At 42.8% G+C, this 14,929-nt stretch overlaps 1 protein-coding gene across 2 annotated transcripts in view; it reads right to left on the bottom strand.

Moving 5' to 3' along the window:
* Positions 1–14,929, bottom strand: part of WWP2 (WW domain containing E3 ubiquitin protein ligase 2) — a 523,918-nt gene that overhangs the window by 51,641 nt on the left and 457,348 nt on the right. For both annotated transcript variants that reach the window (XM_078669521.1, XM_078669522.1), the window contains exon 15: positions 1,384–1,543. In XM_078669521.1, the coding sequence (XP_078525647.1) occupies positions 1,384–1,543 (160 nt within the window). The remainder of the gene's footprint in view (positions 1–1,383; positions 1,544–14,929) is intronic.

Here is a 14,929-nt window from a genome sequence, read left to right as displayed (position 1 = left end):
TCTCTTGATCTTTCGAAATCCTAAGTCCTGGTTTCAGCGGGTACCCTAAATCCTGAATTTAGGGGCTTTAAGAGGTGTGAGGGGTGGTAGCCATTGGGCACCCCTGGGGGTCACTACACTCCCAAGATGACCACTTCCTTTGGATAGTGGATATCACTCTGTCCCTGAATTCCTAATTCCACAACACACAAGATGGTGGAACCTCTAAAGTCATATTCATCTCCAGCTGGTCACCCTAGAGATGTGTCCAGCCTGGCAGTGAAACATGGCTCCTGAATAGCTAATTTTCCCGCTTTGACCAGGCGCCAAATGGGCCCTAGTCAAGAGGGGTCAGCAATCGCTCCTGTGAGGTAAGCCAGATTCACAAACCAAAGGCAATGGGCTCTTTGAACCCCCAGCCATGGAATGCTAATTTGCAGGTCATCCTGTGGGAAGGGGTGTAAACACCCTCTCCACATTCAGGCTTCGTTCCTGACCTCCTGAGAGCAAAGGCTCTCACCCCTGGGAGTCACAAGCTTGTCTGTAGTAACAGGCTGACCAAGACCAGTCCGTCAGCACACTAGTAGTTGGCAGGTTTTCCATGGGCACCTTTAAGGTGCCCTTGAGGTGCATGTATTAATACATCCATCACTGGATCAGTGGAGGTTAATTAATAGGAGGTGGTTGATACCAAACGCCATATGTTTCAGTGAAGCCATTATGAAGCTGGGGAACTCGTTTTGACCAGTGCCTAGAACATACTGTAAGAGGGCTTCCCTGCTCACTTGCAATCAATATCTAGTAAAAGAACTAGACATCACAGGGACATACCTGCTCATGCAGATATGACCTCATATCAAATATAATGCACCCTGCCTTAGGATTCAAAGGCCTGCTGCCGCGGTCACTTACCCGTATTAGATGCAGTGACGTTGGCATGACACACAGGAGTGTGTCAAGTCATGTTTTCACTCATGGTTTGCACCATGTCACACAGCCTGCAATGGCAGTCACTGTGGATTTGTAGGTGGGTCCCTTAGGGGGCATAAGATAGACTGAAGACCTTAGGGAATCTCTTTAGTACCCCTGCCCTAGATACCTGGAGTACCATTTACTAGGGGCTTACAGGGGTGCTAAAGTCTTTTGCCAACTGTAGCACAATTGGTCAACTACTTGTTTTAGGGCAGGGGCAATGGCACTAAAGTCCGGTTAGCAGGCCTCAGTGCCCTCTCAGAGTCGCAAATCAGCATCTAGTATCTAAAAATGGAGCAAAAGTAGGGGAGTAACTGCAACAAAAGTCCAGTTCTCTACAGTCACACAAAATAAATTCAAATATGCGCATTGGCCCGTTCTACCTAAACATTCTGATTTTGAAGATTAAAAATAGTACTACCATGGTCTTACCATGGCAATGAATCGTCCAATGAAGCGGAAGTAGGTCAGGTGATCTGGGTTGATGGAAGAGGCAGGGTTGATCTGCAGGCAATAGTTATTCTTCCCCGCGTACTCAAAGAGACAGTACATGGGATTGAGCACTTCATGTGACAAAAGGAAAAACCATTCTCTGTTAAGAAAAAAAGGAGACACAAGGCAATGAACTTTTGCATTAGAGGCACATACTTATCCAACTTCAGAGGAGTTAACAGAGCATTCCTTGTCACTGACAAACATTCCCAAAGGTGTATATTTTGATGCAAAGTCTTCTGCTTTGATCCTAAGAAGACAAATGATACACTTTTTTTTCTCTGGCATTCCATACCGCCAGGGACACAATGCGCAGCCTTTTAGTTACACGGCAGAACACACCTATGGCCCAGTCTATCCCACCCACTCTAAAGCAGACACATTCATATTGCATCACCCACATGAACAGACTTAAGACAAGCTTCTTCCCTCCCAATCTAAGGCAGATTTATACTTGGGTTTTTCCTCCTGCTCCAGAGAAGATTTGGTGAGAAGGCATTCCCTATCAATCCGAAACAGCTGCAACTGCTAACTTAGGATTTTTAGGCAACTAAAGAACAAACACATGGGTCATCACTTCATTTCTACTCTAGCACATGGCTCTGGAATAACCTCACAAAAGACATAAGATATGCCTGATATTTATTCATCCAGCACAGTGCCAGCTTCCTACACCAGTCCTCTGTTAACGTATGTTCACAATCCAACCAAAATTACTTTTATCCAGCACAGTTCTGGACAATTTCAGACTAGCATTTCACTGCAGGATCCAATGACTCCCAAGTCAAAATTGTAGATACCAATCCCAAATTGTTTTAGAACCCACCAATTTCAGAACAGTAGAAATTAAAGTAAATGCCTGCATACAAAAATGCTAAATAATTTCACATATAAAAACAAACAATTCTGTACTTTAGTTGCACTCATATAGTCGGTTCAATTAAATTTCAAATTCTGTAACACTCTGACCAATGTGTATTGATCTGAGCACCCGTCTCACCTATTCCTCCCTCTCTCCACCATTCAACTCTCTCAACCTACCCCCATTTTCACCCCTATATACTATTTCACATACATCCACAATTTCTTCTCTCTACCAACAATCTCACTCCATAGCTGCACTTTCAGGACAGGTCCACTCTCACCTCAACTCCACTTTTACAACACATTAACCTGCCAGCACCAAATCTACTCTAATGCCCCTTATCTTAAAAACCCTACACTCAGCCACTCTCATTATTTGTAAAATCCAATGACAAACAAGCTGCATATCTATAAGGCTCAACACCTTTTAGAATTCTGAAGTTTGAGTGCATTTGTTTTGTTTGTCCCGTTTGTCTCAATGCATTTAACACGAGAGAAACTATCTTTTTGTAGCTTGGATTACTGTATATTCACATGCTTTTGCATAGTCCTGCCATCTAGCATTGGGTAAAGGTGTTGCAAGATGTTTTTGTTCAAAGTCGTCTTTGGTCTCAAGATATATTGCAATTCTTCCCATAGTCCACAATGCACCAGGACAAAGACTCCACCTCGGATTGTTTTCCTCAGCTGGTGATTAGTGTTTGTGAAGTATTACAGAATATACGTGAATTGACACTAAGAATAATAGACCTCCAAGGGAAATTATTTGTGACTGGTAAGAATAAGTGCCTGAATCATTATTTGTTTCCAAGGTGGCAAGAAAATTTCCGAATTAAGCATGTGTTGATGTAGCTACACATCTACTGCAGACTATAAGCAGTGCATCCCATAAACTGCGGCTAGCAAGCTAATGTTTTGGAGGCGACTGAAACAACGTTCTCAACACTATTGGTCAACTGAAGTCTTCGGACTGGTATGAATATCCATACATTAATGCGGAGTGAACATGCACGGTGTTAACCATGTAACAGCCTATCAGATGTCTGTTACTGGAATGCTCCCTTCTTAAGAGTGGAATGTGCTCTAGGCAGTGGACGTAGCGTACATGTGGCTTTAGGATAGCAAGTTTGTATACATTTAACAATCCAACTGTTAATGCTAACTTTGTACATGGGGTTTCCTAAATGAGGTTTCTTAAAAACAAGTAAGAGTTGATTGGTTTTGGGAGATGCACTTTGCTCTGTCAATGTAAGACATTAATGCTCTTTTGACATCTAGTTTGTGTAATGCCCTTACTGTCGTTTGGCGTAGGAAGAAAAATGGGCAATGAAATTGCCTGGATTACAGGGAAAGGAGAAACAACCTTAGGCAAAAATCTGTGCTTTGTTCCTAAAACCACTCTATCTTTGTGTAACTGGATATATGGTTCCCCTAGTATGAATGCTGGCAATTCACTGACTCTGAACAAGTCCTGATGTTATAATGGTTAGGGATTACTACAAGACGTACAATGCAAAGATAAATGGTACATGGAAGTGGTAAGGTGATAGACTAGTGCTGTCTCTTCCCAAGACAAACAGTTGTTTAAAAAACGATTTTCACTTTCTGTGTTTACTGTCTATGCCTGTGGTTGTTACAGTTAAAAATTGTAGTTTTAGCCTGCCTGTAATTGCATTTTTTTTATCACCTGGGTTGTGTTTTAAATTTGTGGTTTTCCCTGCCCATGATTGCCTCCATTTAGGGTGTTGAATTGTGGGATTTGCAGTCCAACCTCTGTAGTTTGCCACTCTCATTCCTTGGTGACAATTCTGTTTTCCCTCCAAATTTCTCCTTTGCTCTGTGCTAAGACCTGTATGTTAAAACAGTGCACTCCCAGCCACCATTTGTTGTTCACAAGCTAGTGAAACCAGTCCCCCTTCTGGTGTGATTGGTTCCTGGACTAGGTGTGGGACTTAGAGTAGGGTTAGGTTTTCTACTGGAAGTAGGGACTAGGGCTACCTGTGCCATTGGTTGCATGGACTTGTTTTGGGACTATTGGTAGGGCTAGGGCCTTTATTGGACGTAGAGATCAGGGTTTTTGAACTGGTTGGGTGCTTGGACTTGGACTAAGATTGGCTGTAAGGTTCTGGTCTCCTATTAGTTCCTAGACTTAAGGGCTAGTGTTGTGATTGGATAGTGTTAGGGCTAGGGTTCCCATTGGCTGAAGGGGTCACCTGATTACTAGGGCTATAAAAAAGGCCAGGCTTAGGGCGTCTCAGCCCGGGCGTCGAGGCTAAGGGTAGAGAGGCCAAGGGAAGTTGCCTGTTTGAGCCTGTTAAAGGCAGAGAGGACAAGGGCAGTTGCCTGTTTGAGCCTGTTAAGGGCAGAGAGGTCAAGGGCAGTTGCCTGCTTGATCCTGTTCGAGACTGGTCGGGACTAGGGCCAAAAATGCTGCCCTTTTTCTCATTTAGCAATACCCAGCCCACACCATCCACATCCACAAACAGAGCACCACACTCACACCAAATGTACACCATGCACAGCACTATGCACAGATTAATGTACCAGCCTGCACTACAAACCCAACCAAACCACATCTACACACCCTACTATCCCAACTACCACACATATCCACCATCACCTACAAACAGTACACAACTCTATCCTATACCACTAACCAATACACTCATCACTAACACAACACCAATCAACACCATACATAACTACATCCTATTCAGACACATTCTCCCTGCTGCATTACACCTAACAGACCTTCCATCAGTTGTCCAACAAACACCCTCCTCTCCCTTCTACCATAATAACACTAACGCACAACACACACTGCACACCACCAAACTTTGTAACTCTTGCTATACATATACTTTCAATGTAATTATGGATCTACATATTTATCACTTTCTTCTAATTTAGCATTTCCAATGCACTACCCTATTTCTCAGCCTATACTTCGCTCAATATATCTTCTAGCCCAACCTTCTGACTCATCGCAAATTTCTTCTACTACTCCTTCCAATGCACTACCCTATCTCTCATCCTATACATCTATCAATATATCCTCTAAATCCACTCTCTCATTTATCCCAAACCCCATACCACTACTATGATTGCCAAAATAACCCTTTCTAGACTCTCTCCTACTCAACCCCTCCTTTTATCATCTGACACCTCTTTTACTATACCGATCCCCTAAAACAAACCTTTCTAAACTCTTTCCTCTGAGTCCTCCCCTCCAAAACTCTTTTTACTCATCCAAAAGCCTCCTCCTATTGCTAAGACCTAAAAAAATATATATATACTTTCACTCTTTTATCCCTCCACTATCCTCTTCAATCAAAATTAACAGACTAACCTGTGCATTTCTCAAATTCCATATTAAACTATACTAATATACTACCCAAATAACCGAATAACATATCCACTACTCAAATTACTTCATTTTTTTTGTTTTACTATACTAATTTTCAACAGTAATCCTTTATGGTTTGCGGAGTGGCATGCTACTCACCAGAAAAGCGATTCAACACCCATCAGGGGTAACAAGTGCTATATGAATGCAAATCTTTCTTCCCCTTTTATCCCTCCGCTATTCTTCTCACTCCAAGTAACTGACTAATATCCACCACTGAAATTACTTCATATTTCACCATATTAATTCACCACTAATCCTTTGTAGGCTTCCTGAATAGCGTGCGTCAAGCGCTATATAAATACAATCCTTTGTCCTCCTCTATCCTTCTGCTATCATTCCAAATCCAAATAACTGACTAACCTATCCACCACTTAAAATGTACTTGCATGTTTCACTATACTAATTAAACACTAATACTCTATGGGTCCCGGAGTAGCGTGCTACTCGCCGAAAAAGCGCTTCGACGCCTCGTCAGGGGTAGTAAGCGATATATAAATGCAATTACAATTCAATACAGTACATTCAGATGCCAGGTGGGGGATGGAACAGCTTTTGAAGGAAACTCCTTTTATGGCACTCCAAGAAAGCCCTCACCTCAGTTATTCTGAACAGGGAGAAATGTCTGTTTTGTTTGCAAGTTGCTACTGTGTCTATGTGTATGCCAATCCCGTTTATTGGAGATGTAGTAACTAACTAACGATATCCTGAAATTAAGTTGCGGGTGACAATAATAGACTTACCTTTTCCATTTAGCTGTATTACAGGCTTATATGGCGGGCTTGCGTGCCAATTATATAATACGCATAAACTCTACTGGGAGTTTAAGTTAACCAAACTCTAAGACCACAAGTGCTAGATTGCTAGGTTCATTTTCCTGAGATCTATATGTTTCATCTGCTCCTAATGCTAAGTGAGGAGGCCTGGTCTCAGTGTCTCAGTGGCAGTCTTTTGTGTGGGTGGATTGACATTTCCAGACACATTGAGTGCCATAGATGTCTCAGCCAACTTGGAGCGACCAGAATAATAGCTGTGGATGCTTATCTCTGTTTCCTCACCCTTTAAGGGATCAGATAAAGTGGAGAAAAGCATCCCCAAAAATTCCTGTCAGTTCATCCAAGTTCATTGTCCATGGACTGTGGGCAATTCCTAACCTAGGCATCCATGTTCATTGCCCATGGACTGTGGTCAATTGCTGACCTGTTCAAGCGAGTACATTGTCCATCGATGGTGAGGGTTTGAGTACCTGGAGGTTAAGCTTTGGGATTTTGCATACTGGACAGTGGTGAACAGTTCGACTTGGGTGTGCCCCACTTTTGAAAGTACTTGGAGATTCATCTCCTATTTGTGGACTTGCTCATGCATGCTGTTTAGGTGGCCCGCAATGCCGTTTTCCATCCCAGGAAGGTGCTCCGCTAGCAACTGAATGTGACTATGAATGGCTCAATGCCAAATCATTTGTGTTAGCGCTGGAAGTTGGGGTGAATTGATGTCATACAGAGCAGCGTTCTTGTCCCTCTTTATTAAGAATGTTTTCCCTGAATTGGAGTGTAAAATCCCATGAGTGTCAACTGAATTGCTGTCAGCCCCACGTGGTTGATGTGCCAGACCTGTTGTTCCTGATTCAGGTACCCTGAATCATTATCAGGTTCAGGTGTGCCTGCCAACACACGAGATGCATGTGTTGTAATAGTGACCTCTGCACAGGGTCGAGAAATGGCCTGCCCAGTAACAAGTTTTTTATATTTCATTAGTTTAGGATCTGATAAAAAGTGAACCTCATCATCACAAGATCAACCAATTGGCTCTTTGCTTGTGACCATTGTCAAGCTAAGCACTCTTGTATTCTTGCAAAACACACCACTGTTGCACATGAAACCTTTATCCCAACAATTGTATTACTATGTCCAAAGTAATGAAACGTGTTGTCTGAACGAGGCAACAACCTTTGAAACGCCTTCACCATCTCTTGATTTGGAAAGGCTTTCCTTGCAACAGTGTTTAACAAAGCTCCTAGGAATGGATTTGTGAAGGTTGAAGATGCAAGGTCTTCGCATTGACTGAACTTTAGCTTGTGTAAAAGTGGAACTGTCATTGGAGTGTGTGCTAGGCACCACTGTTGCTCTTTATAAGTAAATCTTCTACGAATGGGAAGAAGTATATGGTGTTGTGGCTAAGGTGTTCAACCACCACTGCTAAGCTACTTGGCGAGTACGCTTAGTGCTGATGTAACCAGGAATGGGAGAACCTTAAACTGGTAGTGCTGTCCACTTTCTATAAAGCGCAGATATTGATGATGTGCTGAATGGATGGATATGTAGAAGCAGATATTCTTGAGGTAGATGGGCGCCTAATAGCCCCTTGTGTGGAGCAGCGGAATGATGTCCTCTAGATGATATTGAGGTTTATCGGCCTGAGGTCTAAAATAGGCCCCAAAGTTCCATCCTTTTTGGTACTGAGGAAGTACAGGGAATACACCCATTGGACCCACATTTGAGAGGATACTGGTTTGATGGCACCTTTGCTAAGAAGTGCTTGTACTTCCTTTTATTACAATCTTGTGTGTTTCTTGCTCGCTGCCTGGAGTAATACGAGGGCACCCGTCAGTCTCAGGTTATTTCCTCTTACTACGTAAAGAATAAGTTAATCACCCCCACATAGGTGTACAATCAGGGGATGGAAGGTGAGCCCCTGCTTAGAGGTAGAGGTGCCACTCCCAGAGCTACTTTCACCTTTGCCACTGCCATTACCACAGTAACCACCTTTCTATAAGATTTAGAAATATGGCCTACTAGAAAGGGCTAATATTCCTTTTTTTGATGAAGGGTTGCAATCTTCGCACATGCTCTTGCCTGTGTTTTGTGGAAAGCAACCATAGGTGTCTGGTTTTGCAGAGCACCCATGACTTTAACAGCGCCTATCTCTCTTTTGATTTTTTAAAGAATATTGTCCAAATAGATGCTGCCTGTCAAATGGAACATTTATGAGGTGCTATTGTACCTCTGATTTGTATCCATACACCATAAGCTATGCATGGCAGCAGAGTATGATGTTTGTGTTCATCTCCCAGGAAGCAGTGTGACTGGCATCCTGGGCACATCAGATATTGACATTACAGATGACCATCGCCTCTGCCACTAGGTTTTGTGTCCATTTACAATACTTCTCCGGCAGATGTTTCACCAACTGCACCATAAACTCACAGTGGTATCTATCATATGTAGAGCAACTCGATTGAGTTATCAATCCTCCACTGGTTGGCAGCCCTCACAGCAACTCGCTTGTATGGGGCATCTCCAGTTGCCTGCTGTGCGCAAGGTCATCCGGCAGGCTTATGTTTCTTTTCAACCCCCAGTGTGACAATACATACCTTTTCTGGGTCTTTGACATTCTTAGCAGTACACGTTGCCATACTTCTGAGCACTGGTAAATACTGTAGAGACCATTCAGTCGTCTTGGAGACTGTCTCCACCAGAAAGTCATCTTCATCCATGTGAAGCCTCATTTTATGCTTTATGATGTACTACTGCCCTCTGGATAACAGAACAATACACCACTGTGCAATTTGGGGGCTTTGACAGGATAGACTCTAAATCAGCATCATCCTGGCGGTTGGCGTGATAATACTCTCAAGGGTCGTCTCCATCCCTGGATGTTGGAGGCTCTAAAAACGGATCTTGTGTGTCGCAAGGACTCTCTTGGTATGGGTCTGTGTGAAGTGAGTGTGTAGCCTGCTACAGTGATGGAGGAAATGATGGTGACTGTGGTGGAGGCTGAGCTATAGGAGGAGAAAACAGTGGTAGAGGGCTAGTAACCTTGTCCATAAACTTCTTGGAAATTATATAAAATTGCAGCTGTTCTGAAATCTGCTCCTCAAAGCTGAGCATCTCTCTTTCTGCGTGGTGTTAGCTGCAGTGTGAGGAGGTCCTGATGAGATGGACAACAAGAATATTTCCTGTGGAAGGATGTATATGAATGTTCTATTACCTATCATCAGGCATCTCAGGAGTTCAACGGCACCAGGAGGTATACTCGACTCCAATCTCAGCCATCTCTGCCAACCAAGATCCTTCACATTCCAGCACGAAATGTGATTGCCATAGGGAGAAAAGTAAGAGGAATGGCCAAAATTAGTGATTCTAGCCAACAGACCCTCCTCGTCTCCCCATTCCTTCAGGAATACCCTTCCTAGTACACGACACCTGGAAATGATATCACTAGCCATATCAGTGGAATAAATATATAGCTGGGCCAGAAGTAAGCGTTACTGGCCAGCTCATGAAGTGAAAAGTGTTGACATTAGGCACCGCGGACCTTCATCTCACTAGATACCTAGAATTCTAGCAATAATTATTGTGGGTACTGGGAACAAGCAGGTGTCTGCTGCTAAATGGTATCCAACAAAGATGTCTGCTTACTTCTGACCAGGGCGAAACCGATCCTGGGTTGCTTGTGTTCCGCTTCAGGGAGGACCTGGCTTGGCAGTTCAGGCTGGAGTGTTCCTATTGGAGCAGGGTCAAGTCTGATTTGCATATAGCTGGGTCCAAACTGCGGTGGCATGGTGTGCAAAATAACACTGGATTAGGATGCGGCCCAAGTGATTACCAGTGGCTGGGATAAATTAAAGCATTCCATCCATCACTGTTTTGCACACTTATTTTGTTGGCCTAAGTGGACGGGTATGCCCAGTCTTAGGTCTGGTGCACACTGTGTCTGTCACTCGAACCAAGCAGTAGCTGGCTGATGAGCCCATAACTAGGGGGAAACCCCTTGTGTTTGGGTACAGGGAGGACCTGTCTTGGCAGTTCAGGCTGGACTGTTCCTATTGGAGCAGGGTCAAGACTGATTTTCATATAGCTGGATCCAAACCGAGGCATGGTGTGCAAAATAACAATGGATCGGGAAGCGGCCAAGTGATTACCAGTAGCTGAGATTATTTCAAACATTCCATCCATCACTGTTTTGTATACTTGCTTACTGGTAACTAGCACCTTTGGGATAACTGGAAATGGACAATGGTGCACACAGACTAGCAAAATGTGTCAACTGGCACCGACAGTACCATGTGATCACGAGAAACTAACAAAGATGCATGCTTTCTGGGTACAGGCAATTACGAACATCACCACTGGGAAAGGCACCGACAACCACTCAAACAGCGGACAGTGATGCCTGCTTGCTGGGAGCTTCCAAATGTTTGTAAATGTGATTTAGCAACACTGTGCTTGCTGTGGAGTGGCAACTGCAGGTGCTTACAAGCACAGTGAGGTAGGAGGAGAGATAACTATGAGGAAGATATCCAAAGAGCACAGAGGCACTCTGTGAGATCACAGACAGACAAGAGAGGGAAATACGGCACAGAGAGGAGGGGGATCAGAAGAAGGAACAAAAGAGTGGGAGAGTAAAGGCCCTGAAAGGATGCATAGCAGAGATATGGGAAAACAGTGGGTAAAACTTCAGAGGAGAAAGAGGAAGGGAATAGCCAGGATAATGCATCATATGGAGGGATAGTAGGCACAGAGGACAGGGAGAGCAAAGGCACTCGTGAGATATGAAAGTGAGTGAGCAAAGGCTGAGAGGTGGGTGGAAAGTAAATACAAAGAGGGAAAGAAGCTGAAAGATCCAGTAAGGAGGGGGATTAATGGCACAGAAGGGATAGAAAGTAAAATCATAGGAAATGGAGAGCAAAAAACACAAAAGTATGGGTCCAAGACACACCGAGAGGAAAAGTAAAGCCAGAGATGGTGAGCCAAGAAGGGGGTGGAAGTGTTGCAAAATCAGAAATGTAACTTTTTTGTAAGATTCATTTTGTTTGTTCACTGAGGATCAAAACCAATAGGGCCAGGAGGTAAAGGCTGTGTATAGGTGGGCGTCAAGCCCCCTATACACACACATTCAGGAATTCAGAAGACCTAGGAGAAGATAAATACTGCCAACCTGCCCAGCAGGCTTGACATCGATATCAATTTCATAGCGATTCCAGAGACAAACACAATTTGAATTTTCAGTGTGGTCCCATAGCCAGCTAGTGGGAAGCAATGCTTTCCTCCCACCAACCAAAATAATCCCTAGGCTGTGCAGAAAGAGGATATACAAGGCCTGACATTTTTCCATATGGAGAAGGGGATACATTTAATAGAAAAATGGAATCGGTGATCATAATGCTCACAAATATATTTGGATTAAAAATAGGCATTAAAACATGGAAGTTATACTTCAAATACTTTTTATTTATCTACTCCCTTCCCCAAACAAAAGTAGCATGGAATATGAGGTGAAACTTCCCTTAGCTAATACAGCATTTACATTTGTACAAAAATTATTCATGAAAGTGGTTGTGTTTTGCTTATTTAGCATAAATAACAACCCCAGTGTGCTGAAGGCTTCCCAAATTGTATTTTGAGTTTGACATTGGGTCTCAAAAACCAATAAAGAAAAGTGATGGGTCCAAATGAAATTCCATATCTTTGTTGCGTTCAGGAAACTAGTAGTATTATTTTAAATTGCACAATATTTGGCTTCAAATTAAATATAATGTTCTGAGGAATACACTTACACAAGAGTAATGACAACACTTTGCCATAAGAAGTAAATTCTGCATACATTTTATAGGAAGAAAAATTAGCAATTTTCAGCTGTTTATTAAGTTTTGACAAAGGGACCAAGACCTCAGCGAAGCATTTCAATTTGCCACTGACGGGAGTCATGCTGACTACATGACGTTTACTTATGATGTCTGAGTGGGCTTGCTTCATTACATAGCTGTGCATTAGAGCTCATAACATCACTACATTTTCATATCAATTTCAAATCCACATTATTTATTAATAAGTTCAGCATATCAGAAATATTTCACCTGTCACTAGAATGGAGGTTTGCAGGTGGGAAGAATAACAGTTATTCTTGGAATATAATTTGAAACAGTATAAAAATGTGTTCATGTTCACACAACAGCCATGTTCAGAGCTCATTAGTTCGTATCTGCTGAGCCAGCTCTACAATGCACTCACACAGTTGTTGTTATGCTTGAATTATCTGGCCCCACAAAACTACACACATCAGCCCTTCCGCACACACAGAACATCTGGTGTAAATATTGAGAGCATGAACAAAAATTGGCTCACTGGAGACACTCGGACCATTTTTAATCGGACGCTTGTTACAAGTCTTTCTTGCATGAAACCTTGTGCCACACTTTGAGACTGATTCACAAAGGTAAACTTACATTTTTGTGTAGGTTTCTGGCTTTTGTTTTATTTTTTGGTATTGAAAAATGAGTTTATAGTATGTTTCCGACTGGAGGGATAGGACAGGTCTATCTTTGTATGCACTGAGTTCCCCTCCTGAATGTGGAGTCCCAGCAGTCATAAACTTACTATGAATACCAAAAAAACCATAACCCTACACAAAAGTGTTAAGTTTACCTTTCTGAATCAGGCCCTCTATATTTATGATGAAGCCACGCACATGGTCTCTGTATTTCAGGAGTCTTAAACGTTTCTTCCAAGGGCCAAGACTGAATGGATGGAAAACCTCAAGCACTACCCAAGAAGCCCATCAGTGTCAGAGTAGTCAAAGAACACTTGTATTCCCTACCAGAATAGAGAGTTCAGCTTGTTTGGCTTCTAGAAAAGCGGCTTTGTACAGTGTATTTTGAAATGACTCTAAATCAATAGTGGTATATGAGAGAGAGATCTCACAGGAGCTCTAAATGTAATCTTGCTCTCCAACGACATTCGGATCTGAAATAAACAATGCTTTACTTATAGTTTAAGAAATTGCAAACATTTATAAATATACATCATTGCTTCTGACTGAGAGCGCATCGTGCACATTCATATCCAGTTGGTTTGGGTGGCTGTGTAGGAATGTTCTCTTCAGATACTGCTCTTTTCTTTAGTGGCTGTCTTCTGATTTCTTGTGGTTCCTCAGCTGTTCAATCTAGTGATATCTGGATACTTCGGATGCAGAGAGAGCCCGGTATCCTGTCCGTGGTTCTACCCTGTGGTAGAACAGCATGACGTAACCTACCATAGGGTAAAACCACTGGCTGGACACAGGGTATTAGGCAGAGGAAGCACACAGGGAGCCCAGAAACCAAAAAGTCACCACAGAGATAAAGTAAGACATCTACAGTGCAACTAATAAAATCACACAGTAGCACGAAGATACAGGAAGGCAACAGCAGAGGTAATCCCAGCGGAAGTGGAAGGAAAACCCGAGGCCAGCACCTTTAGAAAGTGACCCTATGCTCAAGAGCGAAAAACAGTGTTTACAAAAGTCCAAATAGTACAACAAAAGTAAATTTCATACTACAGGAGAAAGGCAGAGATTGTTGGACACTGTTGTACCTGCAGCTATACTGAAATACTGAAAACATTAACTTTACTTTTTTTTATGAATGGAATAATGCCTTGAAAATCCATTGCGGTGGACTTTAGCACAGGCATTTAGTTAGGGCCCAAACCCTATGCCACAGAGTTCTCCCACTGTTTCCCCATCTCCAAATCTGTACCAAAGTCCTCAAAGGAATTTTATGAACTAGTGGCAGAGATAAGAGGCACCTACCATGTACCGGACGTTGTTGAACAGAGGTCTTTCCAGTGCCAACACAGGGAGGTCCTTCTCTTGCAAACCCTAAGGCGTCCACATTGGACCTCCATATGACAATGGATTAAATCTTTGGCTGTGCCCACAGTTGAAATACGAAAAGAATCACTGATGATGATAATCATGTTTCAATAATCAATTTTCGTTGGACAACAAGAGTAGCTCAGAAAGGAACCACCACATGACCCAAAGGTTAGTACAACCAATGGTCAGTGGGCTGAGCACAGGAATCCATTGGAATCCCCTGGTTAACACACATGGGATCAGAGACAGTCTCCACAATGGTTAAAAAATGAGTTGAACATGGCTGAAGTAGCAGAGAGCATTCTGCCCATGAACAAGACAATACATTCCCCAGTGCAGTCTGCAAAGGAGACCCTGTAATGGCCTCTGTGTGAGCTATTACGCAAAGGCGCGTGCTTAATTTGTTTTTTATATTTTCAATAATACATAGGTGCATTTTAGAAGGACACTCCACAGAACTGCATAGCAGCGTTTTATTAGGAATAAGGGAAATTGTGGGTTTCTGTCTACAATTCGGTTTCATGCACCTCTCCAAACTTATTTATAACAGGCATCAGTGATACCCTTAGGGGAAAATGGAAG

The sequence above is a fragment of the Lissotriton helveticus genome, chromosome 12 (genome assembly GCF_964261635.1).
Source record: "Lissotriton helveticus chromosome 12, aLisHel1.1, whole genome shotgun sequence".
NCBI classification, from domain to species: Eukaryota; Metazoa; Chordata; class Amphibia; order Caudata; family Salamandridae; genus Lissotriton; species Lissotriton helveticus.
Note: the sequence above shows the minus strand (reverse complement) of the source record. Positions and strands in the feature narration are given on the sequence as shown.